This window comes from Lycorma delicatula, chromosome 3, assembly GCF_047948215.1.
Source record: "Lycorma delicatula isolate Av1 chromosome 3, ASM4794821v1, whole genome shotgun sequence".
Taxonomy (NCBI): domain Eukaryota; kingdom Metazoa; phylum Arthropoda; class Insecta; order Hemiptera; family Fulgoridae; genus Lycorma; species Lycorma delicatula.
Window position 1 is genome coordinate 44,671,664 of NC_134457.1, and position 24,883 is coordinate 44,696,546.

At 27.6% G+C, this 24,883-nt stretch overlaps 1 protein-coding gene across 1 annotated transcript in view; it reads left to right on the plus strand.

Moving 5' to 3' along the window:
- Nckx30C (solute carrier family 24 member Nckx30C) overlaps nt 1-24,883 on the plus strand; it is a 700,544-nt gene that overhangs the window by 656,742 nt on the left and 18,919 nt on the right. Inside the window, exon 6 of the mRNA XM_075358858.1 lies at nt 20,967-21,082. Within this exon, the coding sequence (XP_075214973.1) occupies nt 20,967-21,082 (116 nt within the window). The remainder of the gene's footprint in view (nt 1-20,966; nt 21,083-24,883) is intronic.

Below are 24,883 nucleotides of genomic sequence, written 5' to 3' on the forward strand. Positions count from 1 at the left end.
TTTATTTTTCTCATTTTCTTGGAAATCCTTGAAATCGTTTCTGAATGTTGTTCTATCTTGTACTACTCTTCAGATATTCTTATTTATTCTAGATCTTATGGAATTACATGAGATAAGTCAAAACCTGTTCTTTTTGTTTTAAATATGGTTAAAAATTTATTTTATTAGCATGTTATCATTCATCCTCATAAGTTGGCCAAAGAATTTGGCTCTTCTTTTACTGATGGAAATCAACATTCCCTCAGTCTAATTTTATTCAAAAAGATTTTTATTACTTTTGAATGTGCATCCATTTTCACCCATTTTTATTGGCCGAGGAGTTTTCTTACTATTTTCCTTTTTTTTCTACTGCATCTATTTCAACAGACAACCTTTTTTTTAATTAATCATTTTTAAAGCCATTTCTAATTGTGGTTTGCAATTATGACATGTAACATTCCTTTAACTGAATAGTTTTAGATAACTTTAAAAGAGATAAAAAACTTTTTTAAATATGACAGAATAAAAACATCCTTAACAAGGGAAAAGAAAGTTTCTCTGATGTGTTTTTTTACCAAGCCAAATATGCTGATATCCAACACCTAAAAAGCCCTCTGAAATATTTAACATTACAAATAACCTCTTTATGTTCAGCTCAACGAAGGAGTAGCTAAATCATCATTAAATTCCCACAAAGAAAGCATTGTCTGACTGATGCATTTTGTACCTCAGAGTTTTGATATAGTAAAACTCATAATAAAGGTTAAAACAGATAATATAAAACAACAAACTAATGTATTACTTTCTATTGTTAAATAATGTTCAACAAATTATATATTTTGTTTATACCAGTTGGAAAAACATTTTACATTGTTGACTGAATTTAATACAATATTTTTAATTATTTAAATAACAGAATGATTTATTTAACAGAAACGAAATAAACTACTCTATGTTCAGTGTAAACAACTTTACAGCAGAACTTAAGTAAAATATATATTACTAAATTAATATACATTTATACATTAAACATGAAAAATTACAATTCAGGCACCAAAATGTTCAGTTTTAACTGTAATGATGAATGTATTAATAGATCCAGGAAGTAACATATTCTGGACATAAATCTTATCCCCAAGTATTTAGAACTTCTTTAAATTTTTAATGTTTACACACATATAATATATATATATATATATATATATATATATATATATATATAAACATTGAAATTTTATTAACATAAATGTAATTTATTAATTAATGATCAACATGCAATAAACTTCTGAAAAATGTGCATATATTTATTTTAAATTATCATAAATATTTAACAATTTTCAAATTGGCATCGAATGTATATTTTTTCATGGGTTATGAAAATATTCAAATTTCATTAGGAATACTAACCAAGATAAAAAATAATTCCACATTAATAATAATTCTACAATATTTTGGTCGTGGACAATGTGATTGACATTGTGTTCTTCATTTTATCCCTCATTTTGAGTTGAAACACTTAGTCTTTACTCTCATTTATCTATGATCTGTTTTTAAGCAACTAAATAATTACCTGCTCTTCATCTGGTAAGCATATTGATTTATGTAATTATTCATAATTATAATCTAAAAATTAAAATCTCATAGCAATTCATCTTGACTGCCAGCCGTTTGAGAACTTGAGAAAAATTGAAAGAGTTTCAACAGCAACTTTTCTGACATCTTAACCTTTGAAAGAGTGTCATAAGTTAGGTCAGCTCCAATCTTCAACATCCATGATCGCATTATCTAGTTATTCCTCGAAATCGATGAATACTAATCACATATGTCAGTATTAATTGTAATTTTTTGAAATTTCATTTTTTTGTTTTAATGTCACTACTCACTCAACAGGCAAATTGTTATCGAAGAGAAGTCTTGTATATTTTTCAAAACATACAAATATACAAACAGGTATTGATATATGATTAAACAGTACTAATGAAGCTGTAGATTTTTTCAAATTTCACTTGGAGATTTCTAAATTCCCATTACTTTGGTCATGGACAATGTGATTGACACATTTTTCTTCATTTTATTCCTTATTTCATGTTAGAATATTTTGTAGTTGCTCTTATTTATCTATGATTTATTTTTAAGCAACTAATAGAACTATCTGCTCTTCATCTGCAAAGCATACTGATTTATGTAATTATTTATTTTTTTTTAATCTAAAAGTTAATCCAGTTGTTTTTGGAATTTTTTATTAAACAAATTTTTACTCATTTTACTCACCTTTCCTAATGTATTTATTTATAACACAGGCTACTATATCATCTCTAATTTTGAAATATTCCAAAGACTTGTTTACTTATATTATTCATCAGATAACTTATTTACTTTTTTTATTTTTTGATAGGTTATAAAAATCAAATCTAAAAACCACCACTAAGAGGCATGCCGTAGGCACCCTTTTCGCAGCTAGGCCCTCCAGGCGATCAGTGTCTCGGAATGGGATTATTAGGTTTCCAAAATTGATTACCTCTTGTGTAAAAATATTTTTTTTTGAATGATGAAAATTGATATAACGAAAGTTGAACTATAAATTTAACTCTAGAAATTGATACTACGCATCGCTATTTTCCGCTAGTGATCGGTACAATCCGGTAACTACTTTTTTGATATAGTTCATTATTTTATGAAGAAAAATAATCACATAAATAAAAATGTATATTACCAAATATATTTATATATGCGATATATCAGTATATCGATATATAATAATATAACAAGTATGCACCTGGCCACAATGAGAAATGTACTAACAAACCTGGATTTTCCACTAGTAATCAGTACATTCTGGTGCTAAAGCAAGGCCTGTGTGTGTGTGTGTGTGTGTGTGTGTACACACACACAGAGGCCTCATACAAATGCCCTATACTAGGGTAGGATATATAACTGAAATTTTTACTAAAAAAAATCTTAAATCAAAAACCTTAAAAACCCATATAACTGATTTTTGAATCGGTTTGAAAAAAAAATCAATTTAAATCAATTATTTCAAAACGTCACTACAATTATACAATCAAAATACCTAGAAATACCAGAATTGAATTGTGTGCACTCTGAATAGTATGAACATCCATGGAAACTTCCAAAATGTTTGTTTAATAGTTTCAGAGGGAGTTGCAAATAAAGTTTTGCAAAAAGTTGGCCCAAGAAACCTGCCCCTGATTTCATCAGCCTCTGCCCAATTAAACTTCTTTTTTTTTGTAATCCAAATAGGAATAGGAATAGAATAGACAATTGAACACAAAAACCTGCTTTGGATTTATAAATTCTATAACTGCTTTGTAATTAGCTGATGCATTTTTTTTATCTTGATGATAGCACCATGTAAACTTGAAGCTTGTTGAGATATGGATGTGGAATTTTGTAGAGTATGAAAAATGCCATGCCTGACTGGGATCCAAATCCAGATTAAAGGCCGAGATGCTACCACTACACCACGAAGATTAGCTTTAATATAAATTAGGAAAAAAGTACCTGATACTCAAGCCCCTTTGACTTTATGATTCCTGCTCCTTAAGTGTTTAAAAACAAATAAAAGTTTCCAAAGACAGTTATGTCCTTTACGAATAAATTCTATTGCAAAATCGAATAAATGCTATTGTAAAAACACAAAAACACTATCTTTACCTAATTTTGAAGACAAATCTTTCTTGTCATTGTTTGATGTGTGTAACTTCTGTTTAGTACTTAATTGTTTTGTTACATGATTATAGCAATAATACCAACATTCATTCAACATCATGATTGAAATTTGTTATATCTGCAAGCCATGCGAAGAATATCTGTTGAATACTAATCACAATTATATCTTTGATCATTTTTTTCCATAGATAAATCAAAAGATAAACTTAAATCTAATTCAGTCGTAAATCTATTACTACCTAACTCACTTTTAATCAGGAAAGAAATTTTTTGATTGAGAAAAACTTTTCTAAAAAATAATAAAAATTGCTTTATCCTTTTGTAACAATTTTTCCATCATCACAGATAATGCTAATCTTTCTATAATCTTTGACCCTAATGAAATTGTTTCTGCTTTCTTTAAAGCAAAATTTTTGTTTTATTGAACTAAATTCTCTTGAGATGATGAAATTGATTTTGTTTGCAACAAAAAGTAATTTGACTGTTTTGATTTAAAGTTCCCTAATAACACATTAAGCTTACATCATTATTAAATATTTGCTACACTTAAATATACTCCCCTTTAAAATATAATATTATTTCTTGCGGCTCCCTCAAAAATCAGAACATGTTTTCAAGATATAAAAATGAGCTATCAGATCATTGTGTTGTGCCTATAAGTGTAAATCATGTAGATAGTTTTTTAGAAAATTAACTTTGTGTTTATATTAATTATGAATGTGCAACCTTTGTTAAAAAGAATAGTTCCTCATTTAAAAAAAAAAAAAAAAAAAAAAAAAAACAATATTCACCTCAACAAAACCAGACAACAGAACTGTTTTATGTAATTCTACACAATATTTTACTTATTAAATAAAATCTTTTATGTTCCATTGACATTTTTAATAAATTATAAAACCATTAAAAAAAATCATATCATTTTATTTAAAATGAAAGATTTTCTTTTTTACCAATTACGCAGTTGTTGAATTTTTAAATAATATTAATTTTTAAAAATCTTTAAAAAAACCTGAATTCTTTGCATCCTGTACAACATATATACAAATATGAGCTCAAACAATTTTCATTAACACCTCCTGAACAGTGAATTATTTTGTAGTTATATTTTATATTTAGTATCTTCAGGTATTTGTATTTTAAACACGTAATATGGAGTTTAATTTATATATATATTTTTTTTATTTTATAATTAATTATATTAGTATTTTGTGATGCAGGCAAATGCTGGAACAATTTTTTTTTATCTGTAGAATAACATGTTTACCCATTCCTGAGTGATCTATATAATTTCATAATTACTTTCTAAAAATTCAAATAATTCATCAATATCTGGCCAGTGTGCCAATTAAACTCAAAAAACAACAATATAACCACCAAACACAGTAAGAGAAAAACCTAAAAAAAAATGATGAAAATCAACCAATAGTCGACTTTCATGTGATCCCACATCATCAGTCAGTACATAATTCTACAATTACATCAACAAATAACAAAAACAAAAAAGAAATAAAACTTAAAAATATAGAAAACATAAATCCTAACCACAACGTTTTTAACACAACTTAACTGCCATACAGGATTCTAGTATGGCAGTGATGTTTTGTTTGGTGGTGGCTCTTACTGTATTTGGTGTTTAAGTTTTTGTTTTTTGAATTTTATAATTATGTACCAATCAGAGTAGAAGGTTTATTTACTTACTGCTTATATTCAAATAATACTGTTCAATGGACTCCACAAACCATTTTTCCACTTCTTAGATTATTATCATTATTTTTGTTTTCCTTTTTTTGAGTGTCAAGGGTCTTTTGAGTCTACTATGGTTTTTGGCCCTTTTCATAATGAAAATAAAAAATAAAAAGAATATATTTTCCTTTCTGATAAAAAACACTAGTGACATAGTCAGATAATCATATCTGATTGAAAAATCAATTATATAATCCATATAAAAATTTGTGAAAGGTTATTAAAAAGAACTCAAAAATAAACTTAAAAGAGAATTATAATTAGTGTTAAAAAAGTTATAATTTCTTTTATAATCCTCTGCCTAGAACTAAATGTTCTTTCATAAATAAATAGCTAAAGAACCACAATTAATTGTAGATCTTTAAAAGAATATCCTATAGATTCTGTATTTTCTTATTATGCAATGGATTTCTTTTGTGGGCTAAAACCCTTTCTAAATTCTATTATATGATGATCCAAAAATAGTATTAGATTGATTATAAACTGCTTTGTTATAAACTTCTCTCACTGATTTATAATGAAGTCTCAGAATTAGTTCTGATATCTGCTCATAAATTGTTTAATTAGTGCTACAATAACATTCATCAGGCTTAATCTTGTTTCTGTAGAAGAACAACTTTTAATTATTATTTTTTTTTTTAATAAATTGGTAGGAAGTTTTTTTAAGTGGTTCTGTTGTTTATTTAAATTGGTAATGGAAACATAAAACCCTTTCTCGTAAGCTGAAGTGTTGTGTCGAGTTAAACAGAAACATACCTATTTTGTGGTTTGGTAGAGGTGGATACAGTAATTTTTTAAGAATAAGAAGTAGTGACTATTCTTTTTAGCAAAGATTGCATATCCATCAGTTAGTATTATAAGTACAAGGATAGGTTAGCATATTTAATTTTATAAATATCAGTTTACATGATTTATACTTATGGTCTCCAAATAAGATATTGATGAAAATCAATTTTTTATCTTGAAAACTCTTTCTTACTTTTTGACGGAGCCCCAAGAGATGATGTTATACTTTAGATGTGAATATATGTAAGTATAATAAATATTTTATAATAATGATAAACTTAGTGTTTCATTAGGGGACTTCAAAGAAAAATGGTATATTTTGTTTTTGTTGAAGTCAAAATCAGTTTGATCATGCCAAAAGAATTTTTTATCTTACTAAAACATATAGAAATTTTACTTATGGCAAACAGAAGTACTCTTATTATCATTAACAGGAATTATTTTTAAATATTGGCAGGAATTTCCTCAGTACCCATTGAATGTTTACTATTTATATTTAAAATGCAAGTAAATAATATAAATTATTTATTTTGTTAAGTTTATTAACTTATGATGCTGTTATTCTGCTTTTAAGAAGGTATTTTTTGATGCAGTGTTTTACATGTGCGTGCACACACAGAGATATAAACATTATTTTGTTTTTCAGTAACTCTCTTTTCATAAAAATCATGAAATAGTGATGATCACTGATTTAGGATTTATCTATACTTTTTTTAATGCTGTTCATCAACTCACCTCTTCACCCAGAGAGATAAGGGAAAGAACTTCTCATCCCATCCATAAAGTGAGAGTAATCCTACTATACATTCTGATGTTTAATGTAATGAAAATGTACGTGGTAATGAAAATGCTGAATACAATGGATGCCGAGGGAATATACACAATAAGCACTAGGTATCCACATCACAATATGAATGCTGAGCGCTCAACACTATATAGTTCAATTTAACTGAATAAAGATGATAACATATATACACATATTTTATAACATTACAAATAAAAAGTATACACTAAAAAATTTCTGCTTTGCAATACAGGAAAATACAAAAAAAAACAAAATAAAAATTTTTGTTTTTTTTTGTATTAAAAATATATATTGATAGACATCTTAATTTTTATATCCTGCAGTAACCAAACATAAAAGACTTCAGAAACGGAAATCTAAAATAAATGGTTAATTTATAAGCAAAAAATAAATAAATTCAAACTAAGCTTTTTAACTCTCAAAAAGTAGCAAATTATTGGTTTTAATATCAAGAATCTTATTGACTTGTTGTAAAGTAACAGACTTCATTAAAGGAATCCATTCATGCACAAAAGATTTTTGGTAGTGTTCAAAACTTATATTACGTATTTCGTTTTAGGTAATGATGTTAATTCCTTTTTAATTAACATAACATTTGAAAATTTTCATTAATTATTTTATAACAGTTGTTACTTTATTTTAAAAAATCTATCCATTAACAATTTGATGATGTATTAACTTTTAGTTTTCATTAATACTGCAAAATTTTAAAACTCAACTAAATAACTGCACCCAATACTTAAATTCTGTCTTTTAAACACAGTAAAGATAAGTCAGATATAACATTTGCCGGCCTACGTGGTGCAAATGGTAGCGCCTCGGCCATTCATCTGGAAGTCCTGGGTTTGAATCCCGTTCAGGCATGACATTTTTCACATACACTACAAATCATTCATCTCATCCTCTGGAACAATACCTAACAGTGGTCCCAGACGTTAAAGAAGAAAAAAAATATAACATTTACATCTATTAGTTTTTATTCTCTACTCTCTATTAGTCTTTAAACTTTTACACATGATAATTCAATAAGTTTAAAATCACATTTATGAAGAAGTAATAATAAATAAATCTTTTATTCTGATCGTTGCATAGTAATACATTATATACCTAAAACATAGGTATATTAAAGATCATTATATACATTATATATGATTATTATACATTATAAACTTAATTATATCATAATAGATCATTAGTATTCTCTGTAAACAAAGATCTCAGGTATAGGTATATATTAAATGGATAAATAAAAAAAAATTTGAGAATGTGCCTAAACAGATCAAAAAAAAATCATGATGAAATTTGATCAGAGCAGTATCACAAAATGAACAATTAATAAATTATAAAATAAAAAATAGATGGAAGTATAATCAATATTAATTATTTAAAATATAAATACATGAAATAATATTAGGGAGAAAATACTAAAAGTTATAAAGAATAACTATAAAATAATTTGCAATTCAGAGCGAATTAATGAAAATTATTTGACCACATTCTTCCTGAACAAGATGCAGAAGATTTGGATTTTTTTAAATATTTTAAAAAATTCATTAACTGAACTGAATTGTTTTACTAAAAGAAACTGTTTTAATTGTATTTTAAATAAATTGCTTTGGTAATTTATTGAAAAGAAGGATATTGTTATATTTTAAGAATAAGTGACTTTCTTTTTAGCAAGAATTTACACGTTCATAAATATAAACATACGGTAATTTGAAATTTTTATTTTATTTATAATCAGTATAAATGATTCATTCTTATGGGCCAAAATAATGATCTGACAATTACATAATCTGAGAGGTACAATAATCTAAGGATTTTGTAACCTCAATAAATATGAAACAGCTTACTTTTTTTCTCATGACACACATTAAATGTGAACAACAACTAAGATGATATACTTCATTTTTTTCCCCTGAAAGATGTGGTATTATCTTTTACTGCTGATGGTAATGATGCTAATGTTGGCCGCAATTTTTTTAATGTGCAGTATTAGTCGTTCTCATTTTGTATGGTATTCACATTTCACTTATGTCATACAGGATACTCGTATCTTGTAAGGTTTTGCCCATTATCTATCAGTTACTTATAGAACTATTTGTGTTATTTAGCATTGTGATGAGCTGTTCAAATTCTATCTTGTTTAACCTCCAACTGTATCAATCCTATTTATCTGATATTGCACCAAAGTGATGGTAAATTTTTCCATTTTTTTTTCGAACTACCTAGAATCTGTACCACAAAAGGAAAATCAAGGAGAGAATAGGATACCTCACTGTAATTACAAGACACCAGTATCACAGTCATCATACAAAGCAAAAGAATATCAATCTCTCATTTCTAAAAATTTCCAGTGCTCATTTGGCCATGGTAATTATCAGTGGTTAACATGACTTTAAATATCAATTCACTATTTTTTTTAAGTAAACCATCCTCAGAACTGGCACACAAAATAATTACACTTTCTGAAAAAATTGTGTTTATTGGTAAGTCAATTTCTTCTCTTATTTCTATAAATACAATTCCTTTATTTCAAACTAGGTTTATGAACAAGTTTTACTTGTTTATGAACAAGTGGAAATCAATTTCTTTATTTCTATATTCTACACAATCAGTTTTGTATCAAGATTTAGTCAATGTGAACTATAAATTTAACTTTTTTCCTTGTCTTTATTATCAGGATCTAGTGGGGATGAAGCTAATTTCTTTTTTTCTGATGAATCTGAGGAACCCCATTTACAGGCAATGTGTCAGACTCACTAACAGGTTCTGCTAGGTGTTATTAAGAGAGCATATGTGTGCTTGTGCCCTACTGACTCCGTGCCCTACCTGTGCGGTGACTCTGCAGGAGGCTGTCCTTCAGTCCCCTTGCTCAAAGGTCAGACTCTTCCCCTCAGATTGAGAACTTCCAGGATCATGATAGTGCACAGCACTAAAAATGCCTTCTCCTTCCCTCTGTACCTTTGCAGCACAGTACCACTGTTGCAAACTCGTCAAACAATCTCCAGCTACTGGATGAACCAAGAATATAAAACACAAGATCTTCCGATCTAAGATCTTCAATTCCAGCTGCGTATATTGATCGCACCATTCTGGACAGTGGAACAGGGTATGTTCCAGTGTGTCATGTGCAGGACAGAACATGCACATGGGGGAGCCGCACCTGCCAATTCCGTGCAGGTACAACTCGAAGTTCCCATATCCAGTCATCATTTGGGTGATGCAAAGTTAACTTTCCATGACCTCTGCTAATCCATGTCTCCAGGTCGGCGATCAATCTCCTCATCCACTCGGCACAACCACGTGCCCTCCATCTGTCCTGCTAGCTGTCAAAGCTATGAGTAGATAACATCAAACAAGCAAATATAGCGAAGATTGAAACTGCAACGTTAATTTTAAATTTTAAAATACAGTTATGCTCAAGATCATCATCCAGTTCCCTCCGTAACTCTTTCAAACTCTCACCAAACTTTGATGAGCAGAAAACATGAAATCAGATTAAGACACTCTGAAAAATGTCTGAACTGTATCCAAGAACAACCAGCATTCCATGCCAGAGTTAATAAGAAAAGCGAGAAGAAATTGGTTTCCTATTGTAATCTTTACTGAACTGAATATACAGTGCATATAAGTATGCTAAGTTCACTGAAGTGCAGAACAAACTTGTTATAAATGTTTTGCAGAGTAAACCTTTGACTGCTATCACAAATTCATACCATATTTTCACTGTTTCAATTGCATATGTATTGAAAAACTTCACCTATCATCATCACTTTATAAAATGCTTCAAATTTTATTTTAATGTGATAAATTTTACTTAATAATAATTAAATTATCGTTTTGTTTTGATCTCTTCAGTGAATAGATGAAGTCTGCTTAGTTGCTGCAATGAAGGTCTCAGGTTTGGTTCTCTGATAAGAGTCTTAAAATTTTTTATTGGTTCAAGTAGTTTATTTGTATATTAACAGTCAAAGCGGCTTCAGTTGAGTGCTGAGTGACACTCAACTGCAACATTTCACACTCATAAATGAGAGATCTCACGTTCGAGTCTTCATGTTGACTTTTCATAAATATACATACACTCATGCAGATGATTTTCTATTATATAGTGTTTATAAGAATGTAGGAAAAAACTATAAACTTTTTTTTGGCTGAACATGTTATTTTATTTGAATAAAAAAATCATTAACCTACAAATCTTTATGAACAAGTGGAAATAGGAGTTGCATGGGGATAGAAGGATTAATAAATGGACAACAAACAGATTTTATGTATAAAACTTGAAAAAATTAAAGTAAATAAATTTATTTTAATTTTCAATATGCTTGTTATATATTGTTGTTTATAGATTATAAATATAAAATCCGAACAAAGTTTAAATATTTTCAGACTGTAAGCAGGCAAGCTGAAAATCAAAATAAATAAATTTTGTTTGTTACTTTCCTGGATATGCTGCAATAGCAGTAATAGGAAGTATGTAGATCGGTAAAATTAATAATCTGAAATATTGGTCTTTTTTTAATTTCTGTGCTTTAAGGAAGCATATATATATATATATATATATATATTTTTTTTAAATAGATTTAAATAAATTGTAAATAATGTGCCAAAAAAGTTTTTTTATTCCATTGCTCCCAAGTCCAAAACATTATTTTTATCAAACTGACAAACGCGTGGTTTGTGCTATGTACATATGTTGGCCTGTATTTTCTCTTATAAATCTGGAACCCATTGACTGATTATCTTCAAACTTGGTGGACAGCTACTCCCTTCAGAGGGGAAAGAATTTATTAATTTTTTGCAAAAATTGAAAAAAAGAAATGGCAGTGTTTTGGCATAGGTAATATCTCAAATCTTTTCCCAGGCACTTAACAAAAGATTATTTTTATAAAAGTTAAGTTTTTTTAATCAAGATCACCAATTATCAAAAGTTTTTATTTAATATTCATTCCCCTCCCCAAAAAATTATTTTATATATTTTTCTTTGTTTAGCTATTTCTGGTTTCAGAAAAGGAATTAATGGGTTTATTTGCATCTATATTTTTTTCATGAATAGGCCTTCAAACCAACATAAAAATTATTTACCCATCCCCACTCCTGTAGTAACAACTCCTGTTCACCACTCCTGTTCCCACCCCCCTGTACCCTGTCCCACTCCTGTCTGTAGTAACAAAAAATACTTTTTATTTAAAAAGAATTTTTTTAAGTTTAATTCCACCTCACAAGTTACACATTGCATTTAAAATGTAAAAATCTTAATTTTTTGGTAGCACTTACTTTAGTATTTCTTGAAAAAAATTAGTTTATTTAAATTGTTTATTTATCTAAATTGAGCCATATTTAAAATCATGGCTCAATCTTTGTAATTTTTAAAACAATTTTTGTTTTAAAAAAGCTTTTGTTTTTAAAAGCTTTCTTTTTTAAATTTGTTATCTCCACTTAGAAATTATTCTCTTAAAAAGTAAGTTACCTGAATGCTTCTCTTTGAGTAGGAGCCCACAAATTAAAAATGTATTTTTTGCCATTTCAAATTATGAATGCTCAAATCATATTTGCTCAAACAACACAATAACTAAAATAACTTTATATCCCTCCTTGATGGAAAAGTTCCCAAATTTTAAAAAAATTGAATTTTTTTAAATTTTGATTTTAATTTGTTTAAATCAATTTTACTGAATATTTTAGTCATTAAAAACGCTCCCTGATGCATGGGCCCCAAATTATGAAAAAGTTGTAAACATCTTTTCAAAATTGTGATGCTAATATACTAACATTAAATATTTTGGTGATTACTTTATTTTATTGAGAATTTTGGCATCAAAAATTAAAATTGAAAGACTTAAATATGATAAAAATGGATTTAAATGTACATTCAACTCATTGCCAGCTTTTTTTATTTGTTTTAGTTTTAGTTTTATAAGAAATCTATTAATTAGTTTAATAATTTTTAAATCAAATAAGATAATAATTAGTAAACATGAAATTTATACAATTTTTTTCTAGATTCTTGTAAATATTATTATTATAAATACTATATAATAAGAAATAAATCTGCATTAGTGAAGTGTAAAATAAAAATAAAAGTTAAAAAAATACCAACATGGAGACTCAAACCTGAGACCTTTAGAATATGACTACAAAGTTCACTACCCAGCTTTTGTGATTGTAGGTTTATAAGAAAGTACTTAGTGTTCGAAAATCTTTAAATGTAGTTTACTTGAAAAAGAGGCCTAGTTGGAAGCTGCCATCTTGGGTTTGAAGTGGGGATCCTCCTTCTATCACACACCAAAAGGACATCAATAAACTTTCTTTTAAGCTATAAAAATGACAGACAGCTCCAACTTAATAAAAAAAATAAGCAAAGCCATTTTTCAATCTGTTTTCTTTTTTGTCACAAGATGCCTTAAAAATATTTCAGTAAAATAAAGAGAATACCGTGTTTTACCATAATCAGATATTTGAATAAACCAGAATCATTAACCATCCCTTGATACTACTGAATGTTAACAATAATGCAAATTGTTAGAGCTCATACAACATTATTAATTTAGTACATAACATAATAATTTGATTAATACTGATCATCATCAATGATGTACATCTGGTAACACATCTTATTTACTCGTATGTACACATAAACACAGACTTGAACACATCTACATATGTGCATGCAAGCAAACAAGCTCGTGTGTGCCTGCATGCATACACATATACAAAGTGAGATCTTGAAATTAAAATTGCAGATTTTTCCAGTTTTAAGTTCCTGTTTATGTCAATTTAACAAATTAGTGATTTTCATTATGTAATAATACAGAAGTTGAATCACAATTTTTATACTGCTTTGAAAATAATAATACTTTTCATATAAATAAATTTATAAATGAATTAAAAATTTTCCTATACTTAAAATAGTTTCTATTAATACCCAATATAAATAAAAATTATTTTACATTTAATGAAAACTATTATTATTTGTAATTTCCCTCTGAGTGGAGACACCGTATACATTAATTCATCATTTTCTATGAAAAAAGTGTACATTAGTTCACTACTTTCTTTTTTTTTAATAGCTGCAGCAAATGCAAAGTATCTGCTGTGCAAGTGCCATTAATAGAAGTTGCTTTCTCTGAGAGCAATGATATTCATTATAACCAGTTTTAGTGACAAAGTAAAGTGTCTCTTGTAAGGATGAATATCACTAGCATTTTGATGGGTTTACTGATGTGCAAAAAGGCAACAGAAAATTACTTCACTCCTTCACGTTTATAAGTAATCCTTCTGTGCTATGCTTGTTATTCCTGTGAATTCCTATGCCACTTTTTGCGAGTGATTGGTGTTTTGTATCAGATCACTGCTGTAACCTTTATGGTTATGGGATTTAATAACCATACGTTATTTATAAAATTAAGAACTTATAATGGGTTCACTATTTAAAAGGTATAGCATCAAAAATATTTTTTATAACATATAGGAAAAATAATTTTTTTAACATCATTAAGTCCTACACAATAAAACTTTGTTCAAAAACATTTTTTAGATATGTATGATATGATATCCAAATAATTTACAATAAATGAACATGAAATAATAAATGTAAAAAACTCAGAAAATTCATAAAAATGTGGTGTTAATTCAAATTAAAAATAATAATAAAATAAATTTCTTGGATATCGGTTTAAAAAATAGATAAAGAAGTAACATCAAAACTTTATAGAAAATCAACATTTCCAATAATAACAGAAAATAAATTGTAAACTCTCAAACTCACATAAAGTAGCAGTTAACACCCTATGATCTATTGAACTTTTAATTACATAAATGACAGCAATTAACTAAACATGTTGATACTATAAATACTTACATAATTTTTTTTTCAATATCACAGGACATTAAAAAAATAATTCTATAAAAACTCAATTTACTAGAAAAATCAAACAATATCTGCTATACATATTAATTAAGATTTTTTTCTAACTCTTGGAGACAACAATAAGAACACAGTATCTGTAGAAAAATGTTCAAGATGTAATAATAAAAATTTATATCATTAGGCCTCAATAAAAAAATTTGGTGAACTAGCTAATGTATTAAAGAGCTTGAACCATTAAATTAAATGTTTGAGAAATTGGAAGGAAGTTATTAAAGTAAAGATATATCTTGAAGTGGGTTGGTTTTTCTAAAAAAACGTTAATTTATGTATTTGTTAAACACAAAAAATGTTTAAATCTATACAAACATCATAAAATGTCAGCAACATCATTATCAGTTTTTAAACATTTTCTTTTTGTTAAAATTTGTTAAAACATCTTTCATGTAACTGTCAATAGAAAAGGTCAAATAGTTTTCTTGAATATCCAATTTTTCTGTTGATTAATTTCCAATACTAGGATAAGCAAGCAATAAAATTTAAAATTGAATGAACTGAAACTTTTTATTTTTTTTTTTAATTTCTTTATTCATGTTACAGAGTACCACAAATATTAATTAAATATGTGACGAATACTTCCCTGTACCATGTTATAATTATATCTGAGTGCACTTTTAACATCTTGACATTCTTCAACTGGAGCAAGAATAACATCAACATTGTGTTACCCTTACTTCAGTTTGTGAACATCTATTCAGTGAAATTGCACTTGACAGTATAATTATTGTATAAAAATTAAATATTACTTCATGTTTTTGGTTGCAATTTATTGTTGATCTTTTTTGTAGTATTACATACACCTATCTCAATGTATTTCTAAAGGATACATTTCTTTATTAGAGGTAATAAATAATTCAAATGTACTAAGATTATATGACCAGTATATTGCAGTTGAAATGAAGTCAGTTAAAATTAAAAATAATTAATGTAATTAACACACTAAGTAATAACATAATTAAAATTAAAGTTATTAATTTTTAGTTGTGTTGACAAAGAATACTCTTCAGAAAAATACAGAATGTCTCAAGAAAAAACAGAAAGAATTTTAGGACATATTGTAGACACGAAAATAAAGAAAAAAACTTTGTACTTAGTCCAGATGCTTCATTTTAGTTAGAGATTGCAAAAAAATTCATTCTGATTTCTTCTCCAAGGTAACAAATGAAGGCATATTGAAATTCTTGGAACTGAAATTAAGGAGTAAAATTTGTGGTGTCATATGGATTTTGACCTAAAAAACTGAATAGATTGGATACCAAAACTGTATCACTAATATTTTTTTTAGAGAATTACTGTTAAAGATTGATATTGTCAACATAGTATTTTTAGATTTGACATATAATAACTTTGTTAAATTGAAATTATTACTTTGATTTAAAATTACAATGTAGTATTTTTCTCCATATTTCATTATGCTTTGATTTTCATAAAAGGCAAAGTTTTTAAACTTTCTTCTTGTTCAGTTCACATTGCTTATAAAGATTTTCTCAGAATTAAATTCCCAACAAATTTTCTTTACTGATAATTTAATGAAATTTATTATGTGTCAAACCTAAAAAATTGTGTTTTGCATCCCCAATTATTTTATGTTTTACAATATTTTTTTCAAAAATGATCAGAAACAACACTGCAGCCTCTTTTATTCAGTCTTTCCGGTCAAAAACTATATAACTTTTCCTTTACTTTAACTTTTAAATATCTGTATGCCTTCATTTTATCCTTAAAGCAGAAAGTAAGGCTAAATTTTTCCTGAGGTAGCACTCAACAATGAAGCATTTTCAGACATGTTATATAAACTTTTTTTTATTTATACTTGTAGAACATGTTCAGAAATTCTTTGTATTCTTTTCTGAGATAACCTGTATAACAAGACAAAGATAAATAAAGTACTGTTAAAATGTTAAAGGTGAAAAAATATTTTTATATTTTTATATAGCTGCAATGTGGAATTCTCTAAATTCCTTATAAATAAAATGCAGTCACTTCTTTTTTTTTTTTATAATTTTCAAAATAATCAATTTGATTTCATAACCCCTTCTCCTAAATAAGTAGATTAACCACAATACTTAGCAATGATAACAAAAGCAAAATAAATTTACAATATTTCATGAAATGAAAAATTATGTTTCACAACATATATTTTAAATTACCAAATTGAAATACAAAAATAATTTGCATTAATAACAACAATAAAGTTAACATATTATTACAATGAATAGCATGCAACAAAATAAATTAATATACTATTTAATATTAACAAATTTACATATATAAAACTGTGAATGTTGAAGTGTATGCTAAGGATATATAAATTCATAATATTATACAATTCTCTTATCTTATGAGTATTTTTTGTTGTCTTATCATACCTTATCTTACATATTTTTATTTATTTCTCCATTATGAAATTATTATTTTTTTTTTAATATGAATTTATTGTATTTTATTTGATTTCAATGTAAATTTAAATAATTTTTCATTCTGGTTCTATGTAATTTTTCTTTAGTCTATTTTATTTAACTTAATTTTTTCAATTAAAATTTTTTATGTTTTTTTTTTTATTTTTATGTATCATGTTCATCAAAAATCATACAATTTTATTTAGTTAAATATTGTATTTTTAATTAGTTCTTTTATTAATCATTCTGTTATAATGATGAACTTCAACTATTTATCCTTGTCAAGGATAAACATGTTGAATAGAATTGAACATTCAATTTTCAATTGACTATAAATATAAATAAATAAATTGAGAAATTGAGAAACATGCTTGTTTGTATTGCTCCCAACTGACACATCTAAATATGTTGTGATCAGCCAAATCTCTGTTTTTGCCATACGTACTTAAACCTAGGTGAGATAATATTCTTGATTTTACCAAGTATCTTGAATACACCTATGGCCAGAGAGAAATGTGTTAGCTCAAATGTTGACTTGCCATGCTTCCTCTCAATCCACATCTTAATATCAGAAATCCATCTCTTATTCCAGGAACCTAGTTTGATTAATTCCCAACTCCACTGCCATGAGTAGAATACACAGTTGTCCTATCAGCATGCCAATTCCACCAAAATAATGCAGGCAATATTTGAGCTCATAAGTGGTATCTTCAGGAAAGTTGTTCTGAGAAAGAAATCATGTCCACAGGTGCTTTAAATTCATTGCAGCGACACCAAAGAGATTTTATTATAAGGCAATAATTAACTTATCTTTTTCTGTTGTGAAATTATATCTCATTTAAGCCGGGAGAATATCAAGCACATTTAATAACATTTCATTTTAAACTTAATTATTTTAATTGCTATAAAAGAAAGTTAGAATTTTTAATTTGAATGACTAATTCAAATCTTGATCACATTATGTAATCATATTTATTATATAATATTTATTATGTTAAGTATTTTCACACTATGTTCTTCATTAAATGCTATAAACTTACAACTATTTACAACACCCCAAGCCATCTAGCACAGGTGATTATATGTATGTATGAGGACTCAAAGATGTGCATAACAGGAAATAATAAGAGATTTGTTTATGTAAACAGAGATTTAAAATAGGGATGAAGACTACCTCCAATATTGTTCAACTTGTGAATTGATGATGCTCTACATAAGTAAATTAAATAGTTACCATTTTACACCTAGAACTTCAGAGATATGAAAAGTGTCCAAACTTTACTGTTTTCTGATGACCAGGTTATCATATATGTCATACAAGAACCACAGTGTGCATTACAAGTACTTCAGAAGGTAGATAAGAAATAAGATTAACAATTGTCTGTGAGAAATCTAAATCCTCTACATTCCAAAAATAGTTATAGAAAATATAAAAAAATCTCATCTTTTGGTCTCATGTGATGTATGACATCATATATTTTACTTTATGTATTTAAAAATGTTGAATAATACTGTTTCATTAAAGAATAAAATTAGACCAAAGACACTACTGAAATTTAGAAGTTATGTCAATTTTACCTTTTTTAAGGTAGTGGGATGTGGATGTTGATGTCTCCATAAACAAAAAAATCAGAGTCCCAAGATGAAGCTATTAAGGTCAGTGGCTAGTTACACAAAATTAGACAGGAATTGGACTGTAAAGTGAATTGAACTTCTGACCTTTGAATTATAGAACTGAGGAATACAGGTAAAGATGGAGTAGTCATACACAACGTATGGATCTGGAAATATTTCACTATTTAATTCATGAATAATTTACAAAAGGTAGAAGAAGTTTGGGAAAGCCAAGGAAGCAATGGAAGGACCAGTTTTAATGAATGAATGATGTAATAGACTTATGTATTATACTTGTAAAGTATATATACATTTTAAATTCAAACAATTTCTCAACATTTTGACCAGTGTGTTAATCAAATTCATTAATAGCAACTTAACCACCAAAACACAGTAACAGAAAAACCTAATATCAATCATCAAATTTTGTGGGATCCTACATTATCAGTCGGTATACAATTCTATAATTATATCAGACAAATAATAAAAACCTAAAAATTTAGAAAATATAAACATATTAATAATCGTAAAATTTGTAATAACACCTTCTTTGAAATGCCAGTGAAGTTGTTATTACTAACTTTTTGGTTATTAATGTGTTAATGTTTTCTTAATTTTTAAGTTTTTTATTATTTGTTTGATCTAATTATAAAACTCTGTACCAACTGATGATGCAGGATTATGTGAAAGTTAACTATTGATATTAATTTTTTCAGGTTTTTCTGCTACTGAGTTTTAGCGATTAAGTTGTTATAATTGAATATATATTTATATATAATCCATACATGTTTAATAGAAATAAAAATGAATACTAAATCAAACCTATGATGAAAGAGGTGAAAATGACATAGGACAAAAAAGTAAAACAACTTAACTGCATTTATGAGGATATGAAAGAGTAAAAAGTACTCTTTTAATAAATTTTTACAGGATTCAGGTGAGATTGAAAGTTAAACTATATGATACACTACTCCTGTATTCTGAATATGTAGAATACCAAAATGATTTAAATGAACATTTTTCAAAAGGAAAACTATTGCACAATTCTTCTATTTCTCATTCATCTAGATTTTGAAACAAGCAGTTGTAAATGTCAACTTTTGTATAATAACACTGTGCTAAAAATTTCATCTACCATTATTTTTACACTATTAGTGAAAAAATTTCTCAATGGACTGCACTTTCAGTGTTGTTATAAAGGTAAAACAAAAAAAAATGAAATTGTCCTAAATCAATCCTCCAATCAACACAAAAATTTTAAAATTATTGTATGAAGCGTAATTTCTACAGAGTTGTTTAATCCATACTTTTAAAAGAGACGTTAACAACTAACAATTAACAGGAGATTAATACTATTTTGGAGTCTTATTAAAAAATAAAAAGAAAGAATACAGTTAAGAATTAACATTTGCAATACATGCCGTATTGCAAATTCTAATATGCATTACTGCAAGGATTTTTTCATTGGCCAATTTAATTTCTCATGGGCTATGGCCCATACATTGCTCCATCCCTCACATTGGATGAAATGAAAAATGAAGCTTCACAATAAGAGTAGAAATTCTACATAAAGTTCCATCAAACTTAAAGAACAGGTTGATCCCTACAACAACCTTCAAAGTGTACTTTTTTATTATTTGTTCTGCAATGTAAGTGAAAAATTAATTAAATTTGAAATAATCCGGTTTGGTTTATTATTTACATGAATAAAAGAGGAATTGTTTTTAACATGGTTTATAAGACTTTATAAGTTTGTATTCATGTAACTTATATGTATCTATAAAATATCAATAAATGATAACAAAGAGCAACTTCTACAGATGATAGTTTTTTGTATTTTTTTGAAAAAATTAACATAAGTATTATACAAGCATTGTAATAATTTACAAATATATAAAAAATGTCTAAATATACCATTATATTGAGTTAATTTAACATGTACAGATATACCAACACATTTCAATTTTCATGTATATAAGTATAAATTACAGTACAATAATAAAATATTTTCATTTTTCAGGAAAGAAATTCTTTCCTGTAACATTCCTGGGGAGTATACTCTGGATTGCAGGGTATTCGTACCTTATGGTCTGGTGGGCCAATGTAGCAGGTGATACTTTCAGCATCCCTCCAGAGGTAAGTAAAATTTGATTTCATACTTTTTTATATAAATTCATTATTATTACAACATATCAGAATAAAATAATTTCAACGCTTCATACTAGTAAAAAAAATCCACATTTCTCTAATTGATATCACTTTATTTCAGTTCTTTCTTTATTTTTCCTATGCAATAGTTACAGGAAGTTTCATACGTTTAATGTATTCTTTAATCAACCTAATATCATTTTGTTTAACATTATTTTTACAACTAAATTAAAGTATATGGTATTACTAGTGGAAACACATAGTATTAGAGAGCGTAAACACATAGATGTACAGTAATTATATTAAGTGTAATTACACTTTCAAACAAAATTCTCTCCAATGCATTATTAGCAGTCCCAGCACTACTTCAGACACTCTATTTAAATGGAGAGAATAGTGTAATGCAACAGGATATCATAGGTACACTAGATTGTTGTAAGAATCTGTTCATAGCCCAGCAATTCATTCCCTACCTATGTAGTAACTGAGCTTTCTAAGCTTTGATAAGCAATACATATTTTAATCAAACATACACACCCGTGAAGTCTAGTCAAGCAGTTATAAATAAATTAGATATTTCTACAAGTTTTTTTTTTTTTTAATTTAGTATTACAATCTAAGATATGCTATATATTTATTTCAGCTAGAAGGTCAAGATAAATGAAATTATAGGTAAGAAAATACTAGACTCTTACTGGAAACTGAGTTTAAATCACCTCATTTGGAAGCCGGAATACCCAGGATTCAGTACTCTTTAAAAACTTTGAACATGTTCTTGGGTGATTCTTTAATGTTTCGAAGAAAACAAATTTTTATTTGGTGAATATTTAAAGTGGTCAATACAAAATCATTGATAGTAATCTACCATTGCATCTGGGTAAAAATGTTCCGACCTCTCCAGGAAGAGCGTGTTAGATAGACTCTGCAGCCAGGAGGAGTGCTTCAATTTTAGTTTGTCACATACTTTAGTTCCTCTGAGAATAGATTGTTCTTTCTTCCCTTCAATCCTTCTTCCCTAGCCCTTTTTTAAATTGTATAGTTTAGTTAAATCTATCTACAAGATTTATGATAGAAGTACCATGTCCTACAGAATCTCCTACATAATATCTCCTTAGCGTGATTTGCTAACAGGCACACCCAGTACACTTATCCAGAGAACCTTTTTACTGTTTGTTGGTTTGCAGTAAGTCTAATGGCTGATATTTGTAGCAAGTAAAGCAGGCTTTTTTACATCTTCTAAAATACATATATGTGTATATACCATACAGGCAGCAAAACATCTATAATGGAGAGACAACCTTAGACAATTGTCTCTTCATTCAACAAGAATTTCAGAAAACTATAGAATTTACAATATGCTTAATACATCGTTTTTAAAACCACTTAGTAATCTCATTAAGTAATGAAAAAGACCACTTAGTAATCTCACTGTGACCATGAATAAATTATATAAAACAAATTTCAAGTGATCAGCTTATTTCTTAAAATTAAGATAATTTTATTTTCAGAATATTATTGTGTGATTTCAATTTAAGAAAAAAGTATTGAGTTTTCATAAAGAATTTAGTTGATAAGATAAATAAATATACAGCACATATGAAAGTCTCCATACTCTCCCTCTAATTAATACATTCCTACTGTTTTGAAAGTTGTGCTGTATTCAGCTACTAAAAAAATAGTTTCTTTACCGTGATTGGTGTCAAGATAACATCCATCTTGGTGTAGTACCTTGGTTAGGGTAATTACTCTATGTATTTACTGCTGGTTCAAAAAATAAATATATAGACATTTATCACTTCATAATTAGAAATGATCCTTTAATATTTGAATGAATAGTACAAGATTATGTATAAGTGTATATAAATGCCTCTAATGATACATTGTTATATTATATTTTGTATGTTGAGTCCATGAAGATTGATAGAAGAAGGCTGAAAGAAGACTGACTGAATGTAGTGGAGAGCTGGCTTATATAATGTGTATGGAGTCGCTGAATTGTCAGGAGCCGAATACATCTGAAAGGAGCAGTGTGAACTGTATGAAGCCGAGTGCAACCAACAGGAACCAAGAGTGAACTTATAGAAAGTCCATTAAATTTTTAAATCCTTCTTAAATAAATTTTTAATATCATGCACTGAGTCTGAACAATTAGTATCCCTGCTGTCAACATCACACAGGCCACTTACTCACTCTCTTGTTTCAGTTGCAATATGAACTAAAAATAGTTCATATTGAGGAGTGAATGATCATATGTTTGGGCATAAAAATCATGATGCAAGGGGTAAAAATTCTGCAAATAATGAAAGCATTTTGTGAAACTTTAACAAAGAACTGTCTCCTAAAGCAGCAATGCTTGATTGGGGAAACATTATTTTCTTCCGGTTAATGTTAATATATTAATTATTAAAAAATTTAAATAAATATTAATATCAATATATGATTAATTATTAATAATACATTTTTTTTTTGACATGTAAAAGAATTTTATTTGTATTTCTAATGTAAGTTTTTATGGTGAATTCAAAAATTAAAATCGGAATTTTTCCATCACCTACACAGTTTCTGTATATTATTTTGGAAGTATTGCTTTTGTTGTATTTTATCTATTTTTTGGGTGATAAGTTACATAATAAAAGAATATTTTATATTATTTCTAACAGAGAGTGGAGTTGTCAGCACAGAACAGTCTTCTGAGTCATACAATTGTTTCAACATACATTGTCTATTCACATACTGTGGTTTCAATCTGTTTTGTGATTTATAATTTCTGTGTCAAGTGTATTGCGTTGGTGAATAAAAATCCCAAGGAAATGCATAAATGATCTGGGTAACTTCTATTACATGTGTGGAGATTCAGCATTTAAAGAATAATGATGAAGTTTAACTCCACTAGATAAAAAATGTTATGTATTATACTTTAGCTGTAAATTTGGGCACAAGATAAACTGGGCCCCTCACATCTGCTAATTTAACTGTGTGAAAAATTTAACGAACTGGGCAAGCGTAATTGGTACATGAGTTTGGCCATGGTGTGGTATGAACCACAAGAACATTTGTCAGACTGATATTACTGAATTACAAAAATAAAAGGAATAAGTAGTAAATCCAAACACATATTACAGTACCTGAATTTACAGTCTGCTATAAAGCCCAGTGCCTCATGGTGATTTGTTTGGAATTCAAATTTGTCAAAGAAACAAGTCAAGCTTTTGGGAACTTTGCTGAAAGGCTGGAATCTTCTCCATATAAACACTATAATGTGTTTCTTTCATAATCATCAAGAGGAGTTTCAAGATTTATATTTTGAAGAAAATAGTTTAGTGTACTGTAACAAATATTTGTGCTGTCACAGATTCACTTCATCATGAACATAACTCTACAGAATGGACACTGTTCATAGATTATTCAGAAACTAGTTTAAAGGATGTCCTTCTGCACAAAGACAACAAATTTCATTCTGTGTCGTTAGCTTATGTAACTAACATATGACAACATAAAAATACTATAAAAAAAATTCAGTACAAGTACTGTTGGGCTATATGGTGTGAGTTAAAAGTTATTGCATTATTTAAAAGCAATTTAAAAGTTTAAGAATTTAAAAGGTTTGAAGAATTTAAAACTCATCTACACTAAATTTTATTGATTTTGTGGAAATGGAACTAGACAAACAATTATATTAGGAAAGAATGGCTAAAATGTGAAGCACTTATATCTAGACAGAAAGATGTTGTACATCCCCACTAATTGCAAGTACCTTGAAAATTATTTTTCTACCTTCACTTCGTATAA